This window comes from Lupinus angustifolius, chromosome LG04, assembly GCF_001865875.1.
Source record: "Lupinus angustifolius cultivar Tanjil chromosome LG04, LupAngTanjil_v1.0, whole genome shotgun sequence".
NCBI classification, from domain to species: Eukaryota; Viridiplantae; Streptophyta; class Magnoliopsida; order Fabales; family Fabaceae; genus Lupinus; species Lupinus angustifolius.
Genome location: NC_032012.1, coordinates 6,054,218 through 6,071,587, shown reverse-complemented (window position 1 = coordinate 6,071,587; position 17,370 = coordinate 6,054,218). Strand labels below are relative to the sequence as shown.

Below are 17,370 nucleotides of genomic sequence, written 5' to 3'. Positions count from 1 at the left end.
TATAAATCTTGACACTGTCAGTGTATACATTTTACACTCAAATAAAAATAGTACAAATGAATTATACATTAAAAATGAATGATAAATGATTGACTATGTATAAATCTTTACAACCGAAAGTATATAAATGTTAAACTTATTATATAGATATAAGAGCATCAGGGCGTCACTGAATACGTAATACAAATGTGCTTTTTCTATAGCCTGCTAAGTGCTAACACTTTTTTCTTACTGGGTTTGGGCTATTATTGGATTCAGATTCCTTGGATAGGATTTGTTCTTCCAAAATACATGTAAATTACCCTGAAATCCATTGAAATTATGTCAACTATCCCAATTTTTTTAATAATGTAGAAGTATAACCATGAAGTTATTTTAACAATAAACCAGGTAAGAAAACTGAGACAGAGATCATGAGGTAATTGATATTATTAACCAATCCAAAAAGCTTTCAACCAATACCTTTACCAACATGAAAATTATCCAAACAAACTCTTATAATTCTCTCACAAATAAACAAAACATAAAGCATTCAAATGGAACCAACACATGAAGTGTTAAAAATGACTTATTTACAGCTTAATAGACAAAAGAATTGTAGAGTCTGGACCAACATCCTAGGACCTAGGTAATCACTTTGGAGACAACTCCTGCACCAACTGTTCTGCCTCCCTCTCTCAAAGCAAATCTTTGTCCTGGTTTATAGATAATATATGACTAATGTCAGGTCATATTGTTGAATCAAATCACAAAAAATGTTGCACATATGAAAGAAAAGTTAAATAATGACAAAGAAGCATGCATCGGAAAATCACAGCTTCTGACTTGTACTAAAATCTAGACCCTCCAAATTTACTAAAAATTATGTGCTACATGCAATATATTGGGGTGGGGAGTGAAAAACATTACTTACACCTTACCTGTTTCAAGAGGAACAGCTGACATCAACTCAAAAGTTGCGGTCACGTTATCGCCGGGCATAACCATCTTAACATTCTCAGGTAGTTGCACCTTTCCGGTAATATCTGCAGTCCTCAGGTAAAACTGAGGCATATAATTAGAGAAAAATGCTGTATGACGGCCACCTTCGTCTTTTGAGAGGACATAGATCTCTGCTTCAAATTTCTTATATGTTTTCAATGCACCAGGCTTGGTGACTACCTATAATTTTCACCAAAATAAGGTTTTAAAAACAGGAAAAAGAAGGATTTTGTTAAATTCCATGAAATGAAATGAACCACACAAGCCTAAATGTCATGTTAGAATTGCAGTTTTTTTGTTACTTCTACCGCATTCTTCTTTCTTTTACGTGTTTTCATATGTATTAGTTCAGATAAGAAAACTACATTTTCAATTATCCTTACTTCTATTCTCAGTACATCTTATTTGCAATGCTTAATCACTATTAATTACAAGTCGAGTAAGAACTCGCCCTTTCAAGACAAAAGAGTGAGATAATTATCCGGTTTTCACTTTCGTATAAGGTTTTAGATCAGTTCTAAGCATATATATGAACATTAACACTTTGAATCAACTTCATCACACATATATTAACATTACACTATGAATCAGCTTCACTCACCATTCCTCGCTGTACATCATCACGCTTCAAACCACGTAGTAGAAGTCCCACATTATCACCAGCCTAGAAATGGACACAAATTAGGATCCAATTACCGATCAATCCGAATAGGGAAGGTTAGATGAATTTACTCACTTGCCCGTGATCCAAAATTTTCTTGAACATTTCCACACCAGTTACAGTAGTCTTCAAAGGCCCACCCTGTAGACAAAGATTGACAAATACACAAGCATATATCAGAAAGCAAAAAAACTCATGGACATGCTAATGCATATTTAACCTTGAATACCTGTGTTAGTCCCAATACTTCTACCTCCTCTCCAACTTTGATGGTGCCTTGTTCGACACGACCAGTCACAACAGTTCCACGCCCCTTTACATAAACCAAAGATGGTGGTAAGTACACACATATAGTAGTTGAGTAAATATGAACCAGTTCTTTCAGGAGGAAAGAACATAGTACAGTAAAGATTAAATAAACCCATTTTATAAGATTAAAAGAAACAGAATTAGGACCATAATAAGTGAATAAATGTATTTCCCAGAAAATAGTATATAAGGACTATTAATATGGACACAAGTGCTCAGAAATTGCATTGCATTGTGAATATGACATTACATAGGGATAGTTCTGATACAGATATGACATATGTCCTAACCTGAATTGAGAAAACATCTTCTACTGGCATTAAGAATGGCTTATCAAGCTGTCGCACAGGGTCAGAAATATATTCATCGACAGCATCCATTAGTTTTAAGATAGCCTTCTTTCCAAGTTCTTCATTTGTCCCCTGCAAGGCAGACAGGGCTGAACCTCGTACGATTGGGATCTCATCCCCGGGAAATTTGTAGAAATTAAGCAACTCTGCAGAAAACGTTGTTGTCATCATGCAAATCCATTAAGTATAATTACATATGGGAGAAAAAAATCCATAAGGATAACTCTTCATACCACGAAGCTCCATTTCAACAAGTTCAAGTAACTCTGGGTCATCAACAGCATCAACCTTATTTAGAAAGCAGACTAGTGACGGAACACCAACCTGACACGGGAAATCAAAACAAAGCGCCTTATAAGTTATGGTCCTATTGTTTTTGGTATAGAAGACCACAAGAACAGACTAGTGATGGAATACAAACCTGACGCGCAAGCAGTATATGTTCCTTTGTTTGGGGCATTGGCCCATCTGGAGCAGAAACCACTAGAATTCCACCATCCATTTGTGCAGCTCCAGTTATCATGTTCTGTAATTTGGCCAGATGAATTGAATTAAGTGAAGTTAGAGTAGGCAAAATGCAGACAAGAGCACGATTACGCATAAATAAGATCATTCATTCTTCAAAGTAGAGCAATGTATGTTTAGGAGGTCGTTAGGAAAAGCTTATGAGAAGAGTTTACTACTTTTCTATAAAGTCTACTTAACTTATTTCAATAAGCTTATGAAATTATGAGCTTCTTAGCTTATTTCAAAAAATCTTATTGAATAAGCGTTTAATTAAGTTGTTTATTCAAATACCACCCTTATTCAATATAGAGGAAAAAACACTAGAAACATAATTTACACCTAGAAAATTAACCCAAGGAAGAAAAAATAATACGGTGTCCGTGGGGGATACTTTAACAGCAAAACATACTGTGTCCCAAACTTAGCCTGATCATGAAGCTTACCTTAACATAATCTGCATGTCCTGGACAATCAACATGAGCATAATGCCTCTTTGTCGTCTCATACTCTACATGAGCCTGCAAGGTAAATATAAGACCTAGGATAAACTCGAGATATTTTATAAGATTTTAATAGTAGAACATTTAGCTCTGAATCATTCACAATATGCATAAATTGAGTAAGGACTTCAAAAACAAGTATATTTCTAACCGTGGCAATAGTAATTCCTCTTTTCTTCTCCTCAGGAGCTTTGTCAATCTCCTCAAAGGCTATTGCCTTTGCTTTACCTTCATCAGCTAGCACCTGTTCCATCATATAAGGCCTGAATCAAACGAAGTTTATAAAATAGAAACAAAAATGTACAATTCCTCTCCACTATTTAAGTAAAAGCACATGGAAACCTTTGTAATTGCAGCAGTTAGTGTCGTTTTTCCATGATCAACATGGCCAATGGTGCCCACATTAAGATGAGGCTTTCTGAAAAAGAGAACAATTCATGAAAAGGGAAACTCAAATTAAACAAACATCATAACATTTAGCATTTGGTGTGCAGACAAAGTAGGATGTTTTGTTATGTTCATTTTTGGTCTGACCCCTTTCGGCGCGATCAGAATTCACAACCTTCTATAGTATCTTATTCTGTTTATAGGGTATATCAATCATAGAATAGAAACCCTATCAAACATAGAACATAAATCCCATTTTGTTCTGTTATCATACATCTAACAAATGCTGCCTTATTCTTAATACAGTAGGACAAAAAAATACATTTTTATCTGCAATTATTTACACATAATAATAACCTCTTCCACTAATTAAAGGATAAACCTTTCTTCATCTGCATGATGCCCACATAAACCTAAGTAATCACATCATGCAAAATACAAAAAAACACAAAGCATAGTGTAATCATAAAACCATACGTTCTAGTGAAAGTGGCCATGGATCTGTGGAGAGAAACAAGAGGCCATGATGGAGGTGCATTGGTTGAAGAAAATGAATGATAAGAAGATATGAAAGGGAATGAGAATAGAAGGTGTTTAGAGGATTGGTTTCTGAAAGCTATGGAAGCCATGAGAAGAAAGAGAATGATGAATGAAACTGAACTGAAATGGCAGTGTCAAGAGTCGAAGGTTGTTGGGTACTGGTTTACTTGAGTGACACGTTATCAACATAATCGGCTAAAACATAGGTTAATTAAGTGATAAACCCTGCCATATTTGATTTTTTTTTCTCATGTTCATATCAACCATTTAATTAAGTGATTAAATGTTACATTAGTAAATTTATGGACTGAGAAGGATCATATATCATGGTTATACAATATCCTTACTAAGCAATCTAAGATAAACGTAAACAAGTAAAGACTCAATTTTAATATTTAAGTTGACAATAGGAAAATATTTTGAGGCAACACCTCAACTTATTCCCCAACTACACCTTTTGAATCCTCTTGTGTGATGTTTTTTTAGCATCTAACTTTTAGGTCGATCCTATATCCTATTCTTTTTATGTCCACTACGCGTTTCTTTTATTCTTTATTTACAATTATTCTCACCTCATTTTTTTATTTTGTCTTATTGATGTAGCATGCAACATCTAATTTTCACCAACTTACTTAGTTTCTTGTGTTGATGATCCTATCTCTTAATTAATTATTATGTTTGTTAAGCATTCTATTTATTTGTAAGAGTGATTATTTTTATGTTATGAGACATGCTCATAATATAATTCTCTTGTAAGTGAGAATGATATTATAAGAGGAGAAGTGATGTATACTCATAATAATGTTTCTAAGATGTTATTGAGAATGAGAGATTATTGGGACACTAAATGAGATATAAATAAGGACATGTGATTATCATCCGTGACACATATACATTGAAGTAAAGGTCGACATTTTCTTTCCTAAGAAGTGTATTATTTCATGTGTGTCACTGTTTGTGATTCGTCAGATAAATAATTAATTTATAAATTATTAGCTTAAATATATTTTTCAATTAATCACAGATAATAACATATTAGTGACACTTTTATCACATCAGGTATACTCCCGTATATGCAAATGTAACACATACCCATTGCCTTAAATGATTGGTAGTTAAAATTTAAAGCTTATGTATAACCTGAGATAATAAATAGTTATTAAAATTCTAATCCTAATTTCAAATAAAAAATAAACGTGACTATTAAAAAATTCATACACCATGGGCCAAAAAAAATTCAAACACCAGTACCAATTCCAAAGCGAAACATATATGGTTCCATCCAATATTGTCTTGTCCGTCTTGAATTCAATTTAGAATCTTGGAAAAATCTTTGGAACGAGTGGTTGATATATAAAAGCACATGATTAAAGGGATTCAACTTTTTCTGAACTTCTTTTCCTCAAATATGACAAGAGAATAAATCATCTTTTATACTATGAAATAAGTTATATTTTTATATCACTCATTGTTTCACATATATTTTATTTTATTTTTTATAGAAATTTTCGTTTAAAATATATTATAAAATATAAAAGTTTAAAATATATTATAAAATATAAAATAAAACATATATCAAAACAATGAGAATATTTGAAGAAATAAGTTATCTCGTACTATAAAAAAATACTTTATTCTCAAACAACTTATTTATCCATCCTTCTTATATATTTGATCATTAAAAAATAAAAAGGGTTTGTTCATTATAAATTTGGCATCACATAAAAATAAGATCTTAGTTGGCAGGTCAGAGATCAGATTGCAAACAATAATGGTAAGAAAAAATAATTCTTTGTTAAATTTTGAGGGTATTATTATACACTTTTATTATATAGAAAATACATCATCATCATCGTATTACTTACATTCATGGTGTTTGAATATAAATGGTACATTGATGCAAATATAAATATAGATTGATAACCAAAAAAAATGATAGATTGATACAAGGATACTCATAATGCAAAAAGTCTAATTATCTTTTTCTCAGTTTGTATATATTTTTCATATTGTTTATTAGTTTGGGAAAAATAATTTACTAAACTATTATATCATAATTAAAAATGCTAATCAATTTTGTATTCTTTATCTCCACTGCTGGAAAAATAAGGCATTTGACATCTCTATTCATTTGTGTAAGTGATTTATACAAACATTTATAAACATCTTAGAATGTCAACAATTACGTGAATAATAATATATCAAAATTTATATTCGAAAGTAGTTGATTGTAATCAAAATAAATTGCGCCGTCAGAGAAATTTTACTTGAAAGGTCGGTGATTTAAATTCTAGAGCTTCCATTTTAGGGAGAGTTTTATACTAATAATTAATTAATATTGTGGCTGAAGAGTTAGTTTCATAATTACAATTTACATCATAATAAAGAAATAATTAAATTTGTGTGGATTGTATAGCACACGATGTTATGATAGAATGGAAAATGTAGAATAGGTGAAATGAACTTTAAACCAGGAATTTAAGATTTAAACAATAATAATGTAACAAAAATAATATTAATTATAAAAATTTAACTTTTTAATTGATATGTTTCATTAGTCCGAGACATTGTATAAGACAATAGTATTCCTTATGCGAGGATGGTCCCCATAGTATAAAGCATGATGTCTAATTGCCACCAACACCACTTAAACTTGTCAAGCACTGTTTGGCCAATGCAGAAATAGAAAAAGCCATAAAGCTTCATTGCCATGTGACATTTTTGATGCACCATATAATGTGATAAGAATCATACATCAAGTGATGACAATTCAAGTGTATATTATATGGTCTTTCTAAGTTGTTATTTGACCATATTCCAAACCACTGAAATATATACACAACATTAGAAGTTTTACAAACATGTAAAATTAAAGTGGATATGCATCATTTGCTAAAAAAGTATCTAGTTTTCTGTTAAGTGGTCCTGCACTATTGCAAACCAATTATTTACTTATACGTATAGTACATATTTACAATGAATTTATATGCACATAAAAATCTTTTAACCTATTTATTGTTAAAGATGTATTCATCTAGTTATCATCTATAATTGTTAATTGACTTATTTACCAGTATAACCTATTTATACATTATTAACTAATACCTCTTTAAATAGGCTTGCACATGTTTAATTTTAAAATATGTTAAACTATACCTTATAATTCAGCATATAATGTGTTAATGCATCAACCTAGATGTTTAAATTATCCATTTGTTATAGCTTAGCAGCTTTGTAATATGAATTCATTGAATACTTTCACGTATCAGTATTGGACGTATCAGTATTGGACACGTATTCGACATAAATACATTTAGATTTGTTAAACATATATATTCGTAGAGTATTCAAAAATTAAAATAAAAAAATGAAAAAAATAAAGATAAAAATATGTATTTGATACATTTTCGACAAGAAAATAGGACAAAATATGATATGTTTAATCAAAGCTAAGCAACATTCCAATAATAAAGCAAAAAACAACTTATTTAAGCAATTTTATAAATTATTCTACTATATTTTATAGTTTTCGTACTTGGAATTTTGGAGGACAATATTTGCAATTTCCATTATATTTTATACTTTGGATATTTTGATTTACACTTATAATTTTATCATATTTTATGTATTTTTTTTTCTTTTATACACGTATCCCTAAACGTATTATATCCTATATTTAAAAAAATATATATCAATACATATTATATTTAACACATATTAATATTCATGCTTCATATATTAACAGATTCTAGAAAGGGAGATTTAAGAAATTTATTTGATACCAAAAGGGTCTATTTACATTCCCTTTGTTTTTGCTTTTTGCAGCAGTCTCTTGAAAACTGATGCAGTGATGCTTACCAATATTAACATTAATTCATACATTGACCACTAAATTTACTTGTACAAAAATATCTTACTCCTATATTAAATAACTTCTTACTTGTTAGTTTAAATAAGATTCATATAAAGATAAAAAGTCCATTTCTGGAGGGTCACATTTGTTAAGACTTGTTAAGAAAGATAATCACACACTTAAAAAAAATTACTTATTTACATATAGAGTAATAAAATACCCGATACATTTAGTAATACAAAAAAATATAAGATGAAGCCACACATCCCTTATCCCATGCTTTGTTTTCATATCCCTATTATAATAATAATGATCATTGACTTTTTGATTTCAGGATCACTAGTTTAAGTTATATCAAGTTCCGGTCACTTAATTCATGCTCTATCAGTGATAGGCTATAATAGATTTTAATTAATATCATGCTGACCTTAACCGATAAAAATGAATAAACATTAAAAATAAAATAAGAAAATATGCTTCAATTTTTGTTTTTCAACCGTCAAAATTAAATTGGCAGCATATCACAAGTGAAGAGGACCAAAGATCTAAACAAAGCAATGAAAGACTTTCAACATAAAAGCTCTATTATTAATGTATTAAATAAAGCTTAAATTAATTCATTGACATTCACAATAAAAAATGAAGATATGTTACGATAAAAAATGCAAAAATATCCGATAAAAAGAAGATATTAGAAATAAACTATTCATAATTACTTCTAAAAAAGTGACCTATGCATCTCATATCAGATTCTGGACGTAAATTGTTTCAAAATTATGTTATTTTTGACTTGAAACTTATAATTTTCCCTTTTTTTTCCTCTTATTCACATCATAATACTAAGTATAAGTCACATATTAGTCTCGTATCTTCATACTTCAATCGGTTTTAGATATCAACCTCTCTTCATAAGTTTATAGTCTCATCTGCTTATGTTAACTTTCATCATTTGTATCTAACATGCTTACAAATATTTTTTCAAAACATTCACATTTCATATATGATACCATATACCAGTAATCATGCAAGATAGCAACATATATATATATATATATACATATATATATATATATATATATTAGTGATGAAACATGATAGAACCTTATCTAATATATTATGCAGTCCAAGGGACCAAAATTTATTTTCATCCACTCGTAGCACACACACCCTATCAGTTATAGAAAATCAAGACACATTCTTTGGAAATCAACCCCTATTTTACACGAGTCTCATTCTGAACTAGCTTCACACTTTTTTCTGTCAAACACAGACACTACAGGGTTCATTCACACTTGAACCCACTTTTCAAGTTTGCAGCTTTAGCCCATTTTTCCATTGGGTTTTGGTAAGTTTCTTTGTACCATTTCATTCAATGTTAAAGAAAATGTGACATATTAAATCAAGTACATTTCTTTATTGATGTGAATTCTATGCTTGATGTGAAGAAAACACTCATTTTTTTAGTAAGTGTATATTTTTAGTCTAATCATGGTTCTTATTCACTTTTAAAGAAGATTTTCATTTTTCAAGATTGCTGCTAATGAAAATGTATTATGGTTTAAAAATCATTATTGTTTAGTGCTATACTTGAGAAATATTATAATGCTCTTGTGCAAAGAGAATTTATATTGCAGTTGCATAAAGTGTATCTAGACTTGGTTATGGAGGATATACATAACTCTAACTAAATACCAAGATTTCTTTTTGATCAAAGAATAGTTCTTTTTTGTAAATGCAAGAAAGGGGAGTTGAATTTTTTTGGTCATTTTGGGGTATGGAGTAGGTCATAGTTTTATGATCATGAACAATAGATTCATCTCTTTTCTGTTTTATATGTATATTCTCTTCTGATGATTAAATTTTTTCCACTTCACACTAACTAAGTTAGGTTTAAGAGTTATTGCTTGATGATTGCTTTAGAATGATTTTATGTGTTGCTTCACTATTCATCATTTGAGGGTGTTTACAAAAGTACAGAACAGCTGATAAGTATTATGCATTAGATTATAATGTTGTTTAGCTTTTTTGCTTATTATTAATCAAAAAATTGTATTATGTAATCTCATTTGATTCTTTTTTTCGGCCGGGGTTCGCATGACATGTTCAGTAAGGAGCAGAAATGGCACAAATTTTGGCACCCCCGACACAGTGGGGGATTAGAAGCACAAAAACCTCTCGAAATGCAAGTCCCTTCGCGTCAAACATGTGGAGTTCTTTGTTATTGAAGCAAAATAAGAAAGCTGCACCTATCACTTCTGCTAAATTTAGAGTGATGGCAATCAAGTCTGATGATAGCACCATCAACAGGATAGAGGGTCTGCTTAATTTGGATGTCACTCCATACAGTGACAAGATAATTGCTGAGTACATTTGGTATTTCATTCACCTCTGTCTTTGTTTGTCTCGTATTTTTCGAGATCCACTTACGAATAGTAATTTATTTTTTCCTGCTTCTGTATGATGATACAATGTATTGGATACTGAATTTTGTTTGCTTTTTCGCTGTGAAACAGGATTGGAGGGACAGGAATCGATGTTCGCAGTAAATCAAGAGTATGTTATTTATAATGTAGTAAACATGATAGGATAACAAATTATTCCTAAATTTGTTGCCATTTAATTTACTCTCATGCTATTCATAATAACCCTATACATATTCTTTCAATTCTCAGACAATATCAAAGCCTGTTGAGCATCCTTCTGAACTCCCGAAATGGAATTATGATGGATCTAGCACTGGACAGGCACCGGGTGAAGATAGTGAAGTAATCCTATAGTAAGAATTTTGGAACTGACTCTTCTATAAATGTTAATCCACACAATTGCAGCTTAACTTGACTTTTTTCCAGTCCTCAAGCAATTTTCAAAGATCCTTTCCGAGGTGGTAACCATATTTTGGTAAGAGCAGTAATACTTGAAAGAGGTCTCATGGATGTTGAATGAAATTCAAATACACTCTACGAAGTTAATTTGATGTATTTTGTTTTGCAAAGGTAATTTGCGATGCTTACACACCGGCAGGTGAGCCTATCCCTACAAACAAGCGTTACAAGGCTGCTGAAATCTTCAGTAACCCAAAGGTCCAAGCTGAAATTCCATGGTATATATTATACCCCTTAACCAAGATAAACACAATTTTGTGGTGATAAATTTCACGGTTCAGCCATGCAGGCAGTTTTTATGTTACCAACTATTGTTGGCTGCTAGACAATTGTAAATTAGTATCCAACTCTAACACACACAAACTTCTATCTGATGATTAATTGCCAAACATACATATGATTAATAATGCCAACTAACATCCTAACATATATGATATTTCTTATCTAGTGATGCTTAACCAAATTAGGCATGACATTTTTACTTCTTCATTTGATCACTTATTCAAATAGAAGATAACTGAACTTTTGGTGTTGAATTATAATCTATTGGAAAACATGCTGATATATGTTGATTGTTCAAAGGTATGGAATAGAACAAGAGTACACTTTACTTCAAACAAATGTGAAATGGCCTTTAGGTTGGCCCGTTGGTGGCTATCCTGGTCCTCAGGTAAAGTCACTTCTTGTACTTTTCTTTTGAGTTTTATTCACCTTTCATCGGAATTTTTGAATTTCATAAAGCAGGTTTAATTAAATCTTGCTTCATATATTAGGGTCCTTATTACTGTAGTGCCGGAGCAGATAAGTCATTTGGACGCGATATATCTGATGCTCATTATAAGGCTTGCTTATATGCTGGAATTAACATCAGTGGAACCAACGGGGAGGTTATGCCTGGGCAGGTACATCTATCTCGATTCCCTTCTTTTAAGGCTTATGAATATATGAACTCAATTTTCGCCATTATTTTGTTGTATGAATATTGCAGTGGGAGTATCAAGTTGGTCCTAGTGTAGGTATTGAAGCTGGTGATCATATCTGGGCTTCAAGATACATCCTTGAGGTAATTCATTTTACCTACTTTTGGTTTATATATATACTGTTGGGCCATTTGATACAGAAAGGTTGAGGTTTTCAAAGAATCAGTTATTAAGCAGGTCATTGTAGCTTAATCTGCAGAGGTTTCAGGTTCAATATATCTTATTTAAGGCTTTGGCTTTTGTGTGGTTCTTGTTTATTTGCGGGTGCATTTTAAGAAGTAGCCGTATGCACTAAGCTTGAAACATTGTTATCTTGTCCCTTATCTAACTTTGTATCTCCTGATTAAAAAAGTTTCATTGTTTTCTTGTTTTGACAGAGAATTACTGAACAAGCTGGCGTTGTTCTCACACTGGATCCAAAACCGATAGAGGTACTAAAATGGTGTACTTGATAGTATTTCTTTTTATGTAATGATTATACCAATTGTTTCGGTTTTTTGACCTTGACAGGGTGACTGGAATGGTGCAGGAGCCCACACCAACTACAGGTTTCTTGATTTGCCTTTGTCATGAATCATGCCTGCATGTGTCTTGTTGACTTGCCGTGTTACTAAGTTGACGAAATTTGATTTTCTTTCTAGTACGAAGAGCATGAGGGAAGATGGAGGCTATGAGGTTATAAAGAAGGCAATTCTGAATCTATCGCTTCGCCACAATGTCCACATTAGTGCATATGGAGAAGGAAATGAGAGAAGGTTGACCGGAAAGCATGAGACAGCCAGCATTAACCAATTTTCTTGGGTATTGTTTGGAAATTGCCAATACCTATTCTGGTTTTAACAAATAATCAAGCATGAAGTGAAACATACTAATAAAATTCTACTTGCAGGGAGTGGCTAACCGTGGTTGCTCAATCCGTGTCGGAAGAGACACGGAGAAGAATGGCAAAGGTAAGTCACCTGCTGTTTGGTAGGTCTAGTTGAATGAGGGAACGGTAAAATGAGTACAAACATTACTTATTATTTCTTCACCATCTTACTTCTTTAGCTTGTTGTGCTTGACAGAAGTTGATACTTTGAATATTCTACATGTTTGCTAATTGCTAATACAAAAACTTCAGCTTACTATTATTAGGATTAAGGATTGGCATTTGGCACTGTCTTGCCATGACTTTGGTCTGGCTTCTTCTTGTGTTGCATAATCACGTGCCTTTCTTCGCTAACTGATTTGCTTTACGCAAATTGCCGTTGTATTTAGTTATCCCCCTTTCATTCATTTCCCCCCTATACCATTAGAATCAGTTAATATCAAGGCTGAGATCTACAGATATCACCATATATGAAATTTATTGCTTAACTAGTTACAATCCTCTTGATCATAGGTTACTTGGAAGACAGGCGTCCGGCATCAAACATGGATCCGTATATCGTGACAGCACTACTGGCTGAGACTACATTATTGTGGGAACCAACTCTAGAGGCTGAAGCTCTTGCAGCTCAGAAGCTAGCATTGAAGGTCTAAATCTATTGAAGGAGTGACTCCTTCAATGTCCTTTTGGAATATTTGTATTTCTAAGGATCTTGTCTGGACCAATTGTATCTGAAATTTCAGTTGTTATATTTGTATCTGGACCAATTTACATTGATGCTTTGTTATATTCAGTGTACCTTGGGTTTCTTATTGTTTCCTACAAGTAACTTGCTTGTTTGGGCTGAGACCAAGCTCAATTTAATAAATATGAGAACCTTGGAGGCTTGAAGCCATATAAAGAACATGGATTACTTTGGTCCTTTTTGTTTGATCCAGATAAAGAAAACAATGCTCTGATGATTATTGGTGTAAACAAAAAAGAATACATGCAAATACCACAAGACAAAATGCTAGAATGACTTGTAATGTGAGTGATTTAATAAAGTATACCTAACATTTTTTCTGTTAAGTGCTAAGAAACATTTGTTGCTGCTTGGATCTTCATTTTCCCTTGAGTTTGAGTAATAACCTAAACACAAACGAATAAAAAATTATATAGCTTTTGTCAAATTATAATTAATTTCAATAATACGAAATTAACATCAAAATAAAATATAATCATCATGGAATTGATTTATTATATTGTGTAGAAGTGTTAGAAATTATTATCTTCTATTTTAAGTTAGGGCGGTAGTTATGTAAGTAAAGATTTATATGAGATGTAATCATGTCAGCTCTTACTAATGTTGGCTACAGGTACGTGGAGAGTTATCTACATGTACCTGGGGCTAAATCTCTCAACGGATATTTTTTTCATCTACAATACTCGAACTTGAGTTTTTGTTTAAAGGGAATCAAACATATACCACTTGAACCAACATGTAGGTTGATTTGATTAAATGGATTGGTTTATGTAATTTTTTCCACCCATTTATATGTGGTCAATTTTACACCTTGGACCTATGAATGTCCTCCTATTTTCCACCTTAAACCTATGAATGTATTGAATATACTTGTTTTCTGGTTCTACTCTCTAAACCAAAATATGGAGACCTAACCTACCAATCCAACCTCTTTCACAATTTCATTCATTCCAAATCACATTCAAAAAGGATTAATTTCTTACGATAAGGGATACCAAAGAGTTTCATTATTCCGGGAGTAAAACAAAACGACCTCTAGTTCTCAAACAAAACGACCAAAACTTGATAACGTTCCCGCTTAATACCTTGTTGAAGACAAAGCCAAATGCACCCTTCACAGAGATTGGAGTGTACTTGGCTTACTCCATTCAAATTCAAAACTTGCCCTTTACCCATGAACTCTAACCATGCAACTTTCCCTTTTATCACTATTATCCCTTCATCTAACCCCAAAATAGTGTCTTTCCCAAAATACCCTCTTTCGTTCTTTCAACCAAAGAAAACCCATTTGCCATTGAAAGTGAAGAGAACAAGCTTTGTAATTAGAGCTTCAAATGGTGATAATTCTCAAACAGCATCAAATTGGTCTAAATGGATTCCTACTGGTTCTTTTGCTGCTGATCAAGTTTTCAGATTGATTGCTGGTGCTACTGCTAGTCCCATTGGCCAGTTTGTATCTTCACCGACCACTTTTCTTCACTCTATTGACCCTAGAGTCAAATTGGTTAGTAAATTCAATTTTTGGGTTTTATGTGTCTACCAAAATTGTGCTATAAAAATTAGATTTTTAGCTATGTTCTGGATTGAGTGTTGATTGTTAGTGTTTATTGTATATTTGACATGAATGGGTTCTGGACTGTTCTTTTAGTTAGGGCTTAGGGGTTTTAATAATTCTGTAGATTTAAAATCATTACAAAGTGAAAATCAATGACTTTATTTCCTCTAATATGGTATGCCACACATGAATACTAAGGTAAAAGGTAGTGTTTCTTAGAGGTAAAAGAACAGAATATATGGATTCTGTTATGTGTTTCGTGTATTTTATATGAAAAATGCTATATTGGGTAGAAAGTGATGGTTAGGAGAATATAGCATTTATCATTTTATAAATGTAACAGAGTATGGATGTGATTAAAAAGTGGAACATTTTGGCTCTGCAAGGAGCAGAACCAAAGAGTTTATGTGGTGTTCTGCCCTAATATCTTGGCATTCGAAATACAGCCTAAGCAATCATTTGCAAATAAAATAACTTATAAACTTACAATGGCAAGGGTGTCTAACAAGGTGTAGGAGACAACTAAAGGTCTAATTGCCAGTTGGTTTTGCATAAAAAGGACGGCTTGAGAGTCAGCTCATAAGTGTATTCCATGGCTTCCAAGCCCTTCCTTTCACCCACTACTCTCCAAAATCCAACTCACAAACAGACCACCCTAAGAGTGTTTTTCCTACATATTACTGATGTTTCTTAAGTCTGTTTGTGAAATAGTAGTGTTGATTTGCTACTGCTGATTGTAGTTTGTAATAATCTTTGACAAAGAGTGATGCAACAACTAACTAGTACTTGGAACATAAGAATAAGTCATCGGTGAGCATTCATCTGGTTTGTAATTGTAAAATCACTGGATGGTACTCACGTCTAAGGAGTGTGCAAATGCCTTGAACGTTTGACCAGTGGAGAAGTTTTTCTTGATGCATGTTAGATTGCTTTTGGTCAAGGCTACAAACGTCAGTGTTCTCATCATAAATCAATGGAAATCTAAAAAATCATTAGTAGATGTGTTTGCTTAGCTGCTATATTTGAAATGTTTGTGTTGGCTGCTCTGTTTGTGTTCTTTTGTGATTTTGGTACTCAACCAGTCTGATTTTACAGGTATGGCTTTTAGCTCTGGTTGTTCTACCAGCACGGTCACATATAATAATGCGATTTGGATTAGTAATATTCTTGACTTTGCTTTCAATTTGGATTCTACAAAGAGATGTTTGGAAGGTAAGAAATTGTAATTCTCAATCCTTGACTTATCTAGCTTGGGGAGTAGAGTTATATTCATATGTATGTAGTTTGTTTACTTTGCTTTATTATATTTGGTTAGTTGATCATCAAGGCTGGTTGGAATTTACCATTCCTAAGCTGTTGTCAAATCTATCATTGGAGTTTTGCATTGTGTTTAATCTGATATTCACTATTTTATTATATCTATTTATGAATATGATAACTGCTTTTTCTTATCCTGTGTGTTTATGCTTCAGTACATGGCATTTGTCATTCTTAATGCTTGTTTATCATTAGAGGTAGCTTATAGCTTCTCACGAATAAGTTGGTTTTTCCTTTTTATCGAGACAAAGATATTTGGTGGTTGGTTATGTATTTCCAGTTTTTTTCCATCTTCAAGTAATGTGTTAATTTGGGAAATTTCTTGCTAATTTCTATTTGTAGGATCAATTGGGAAGAGTTTATTTTCTATCAGGATTGTTATTCTTAACTTTAGGGCTGGGTGCAGATGGTGTGCCGTCGCTTGTTCAGTTGAGAACTCCACCACCTGCGCTGACGGGGCTTCCTAATCTTCCCGTATCTTTATCGGGTTATTCATATGTAATAGCAAAGTTAGGTCCGTTAACCTTTACAAGGAAAGGCTTATCTGTTGCAAGCACCGCTGCATGTTTGACTTTCACAGTAAGATGATTTATGCATTTGTGCCTTTTCATTTCATCTAGCATTGTTTTGGACATTTAGCAGAAGCCCAGCCTTGAAAAATTTCTGAATCAACAGAAACTGTTGACAATTCTGATTTCTGAAAATTTGATCCGAATTTCTTTGCAAGGTATTTCAAAGTGCAAGTCTCTGTCTAACAACTACAACCCCTGAACAGCTAGCATCTGCATTGCGATGGTTTTTGCTCCCTATGAGATACATAGGCGTCTCTGTGTCAGAAGTTGTGCTTACCCTTTTACTGTCACTGAGATTTATCAGTCTAGTTTTTGATGAGGTGAGAAGAGTACGTAGCCTTTTTTAATTATTATATTGGCGGG

The 17,370-nt window shown here is 32.5% G+C and overlaps 3 protein-coding genes across 7 annotated transcripts in view; 2 read left to right on the top strand and 1 right to left on the bottom strand.

Moving 5' to 3' along the window:
• On the bottom strand, positions 441-4,452 carry LOC109345304 (elongation factor Tu, mitochondrial-like). The gene is made up of 12 exons (XM_019584225.1): positions 4,173-4,452; positions 3,651-3,726; positions 3,460-3,552; positions 3,252-3,326; positions 2,723-2,827; positions 2,535-2,625; positions 2,242-2,447; positions 1,872-1,955; positions 1,718-1,783; positions 1,583-1,645; positions 921-1,161; positions 441-695 (listed from the first exon to the last, which is right to left on the bottom strand). The coding sequence occupies exons 1-12, from the start codon at positions 4,322-4,324 to the stop codon at positions 625-627; spliced, it is 1,323 nt and encodes a 440-aa protein (XP_019439770.1). The 5' UTR covers positions 4,325-4,452; the 3' UTR covers positions 441-624.
• Positions 9,245-13,638, top strand: LOC109345303 (glutamine synthetase leaf isozyme, chloroplastic-like). Of its 5 annotated transcripts, XM_019584224.1 has the most exons (15): positions 9,259-9,366; positions 9,442-9,445; positions 10,196-10,461; positions 10,602-10,641; positions 10,761-10,864; positions 10,938-10,986; positions 11,082-11,188; positions 11,553-11,640; positions 11,744-11,872; positions 11,959-12,033; positions 12,328-12,381; positions 12,461-12,498; positions 12,592-12,751; positions 12,840-12,900; positions 13,332-13,638. In XM_019584224.1, exons 3-15 carry the CDS (start codon positions 10,208-10,210, stop codon positions 13,469-13,471), a joined length of 1,299 nt encoding a protein of 432 aa, XP_019439769.1. In that variant the 5' UTR covers positions 9,259-9,366; positions 9,442-9,445; positions 10,196-10,207; the 3' UTR covers positions 13,472-13,638. The 5 variants fall into 5 exon arrangements, with proteins under 5 accessions (XP_019439765.1, XP_019439769.1, XP_019439768.1 ...); XM_019584220.1 differs by lacking the exon at positions 9,442-9,445 and having other exon boundaries at positions 9,245-9,368; XM_019584223.1 differs by lacking the exon at positions 9,442-9,445 and having other exon boundaries at positions 9,269-9,376; positions 10,197-10,461.
• Positions 14,441-17,370, top strand: part of LOC109345302 (protein ABCI12, chloroplastic) — a 5,274-nt gene continuing 2,344 nt past the window's right edge. Inside the window, exons 1-4 of the mRNA XM_019584218.1 lie at positions 14,441-15,067; positions 16,214-16,330; positions 16,778-17,014; positions 17,163-17,327. Of these exons, the coding sequence (XP_019439763.1) occupies positions 14,669-15,067; positions 16,214-16,330; positions 16,778-17,014; positions 17,163-17,327 (918 nt within the window). The 5' untranslated portion in view covers positions 14,441-14,668. The remainder of the gene's footprint in view (positions 15,068-16,213; positions 16,331-16,777; positions 17,015-17,162; positions 17,328-17,370) is intronic.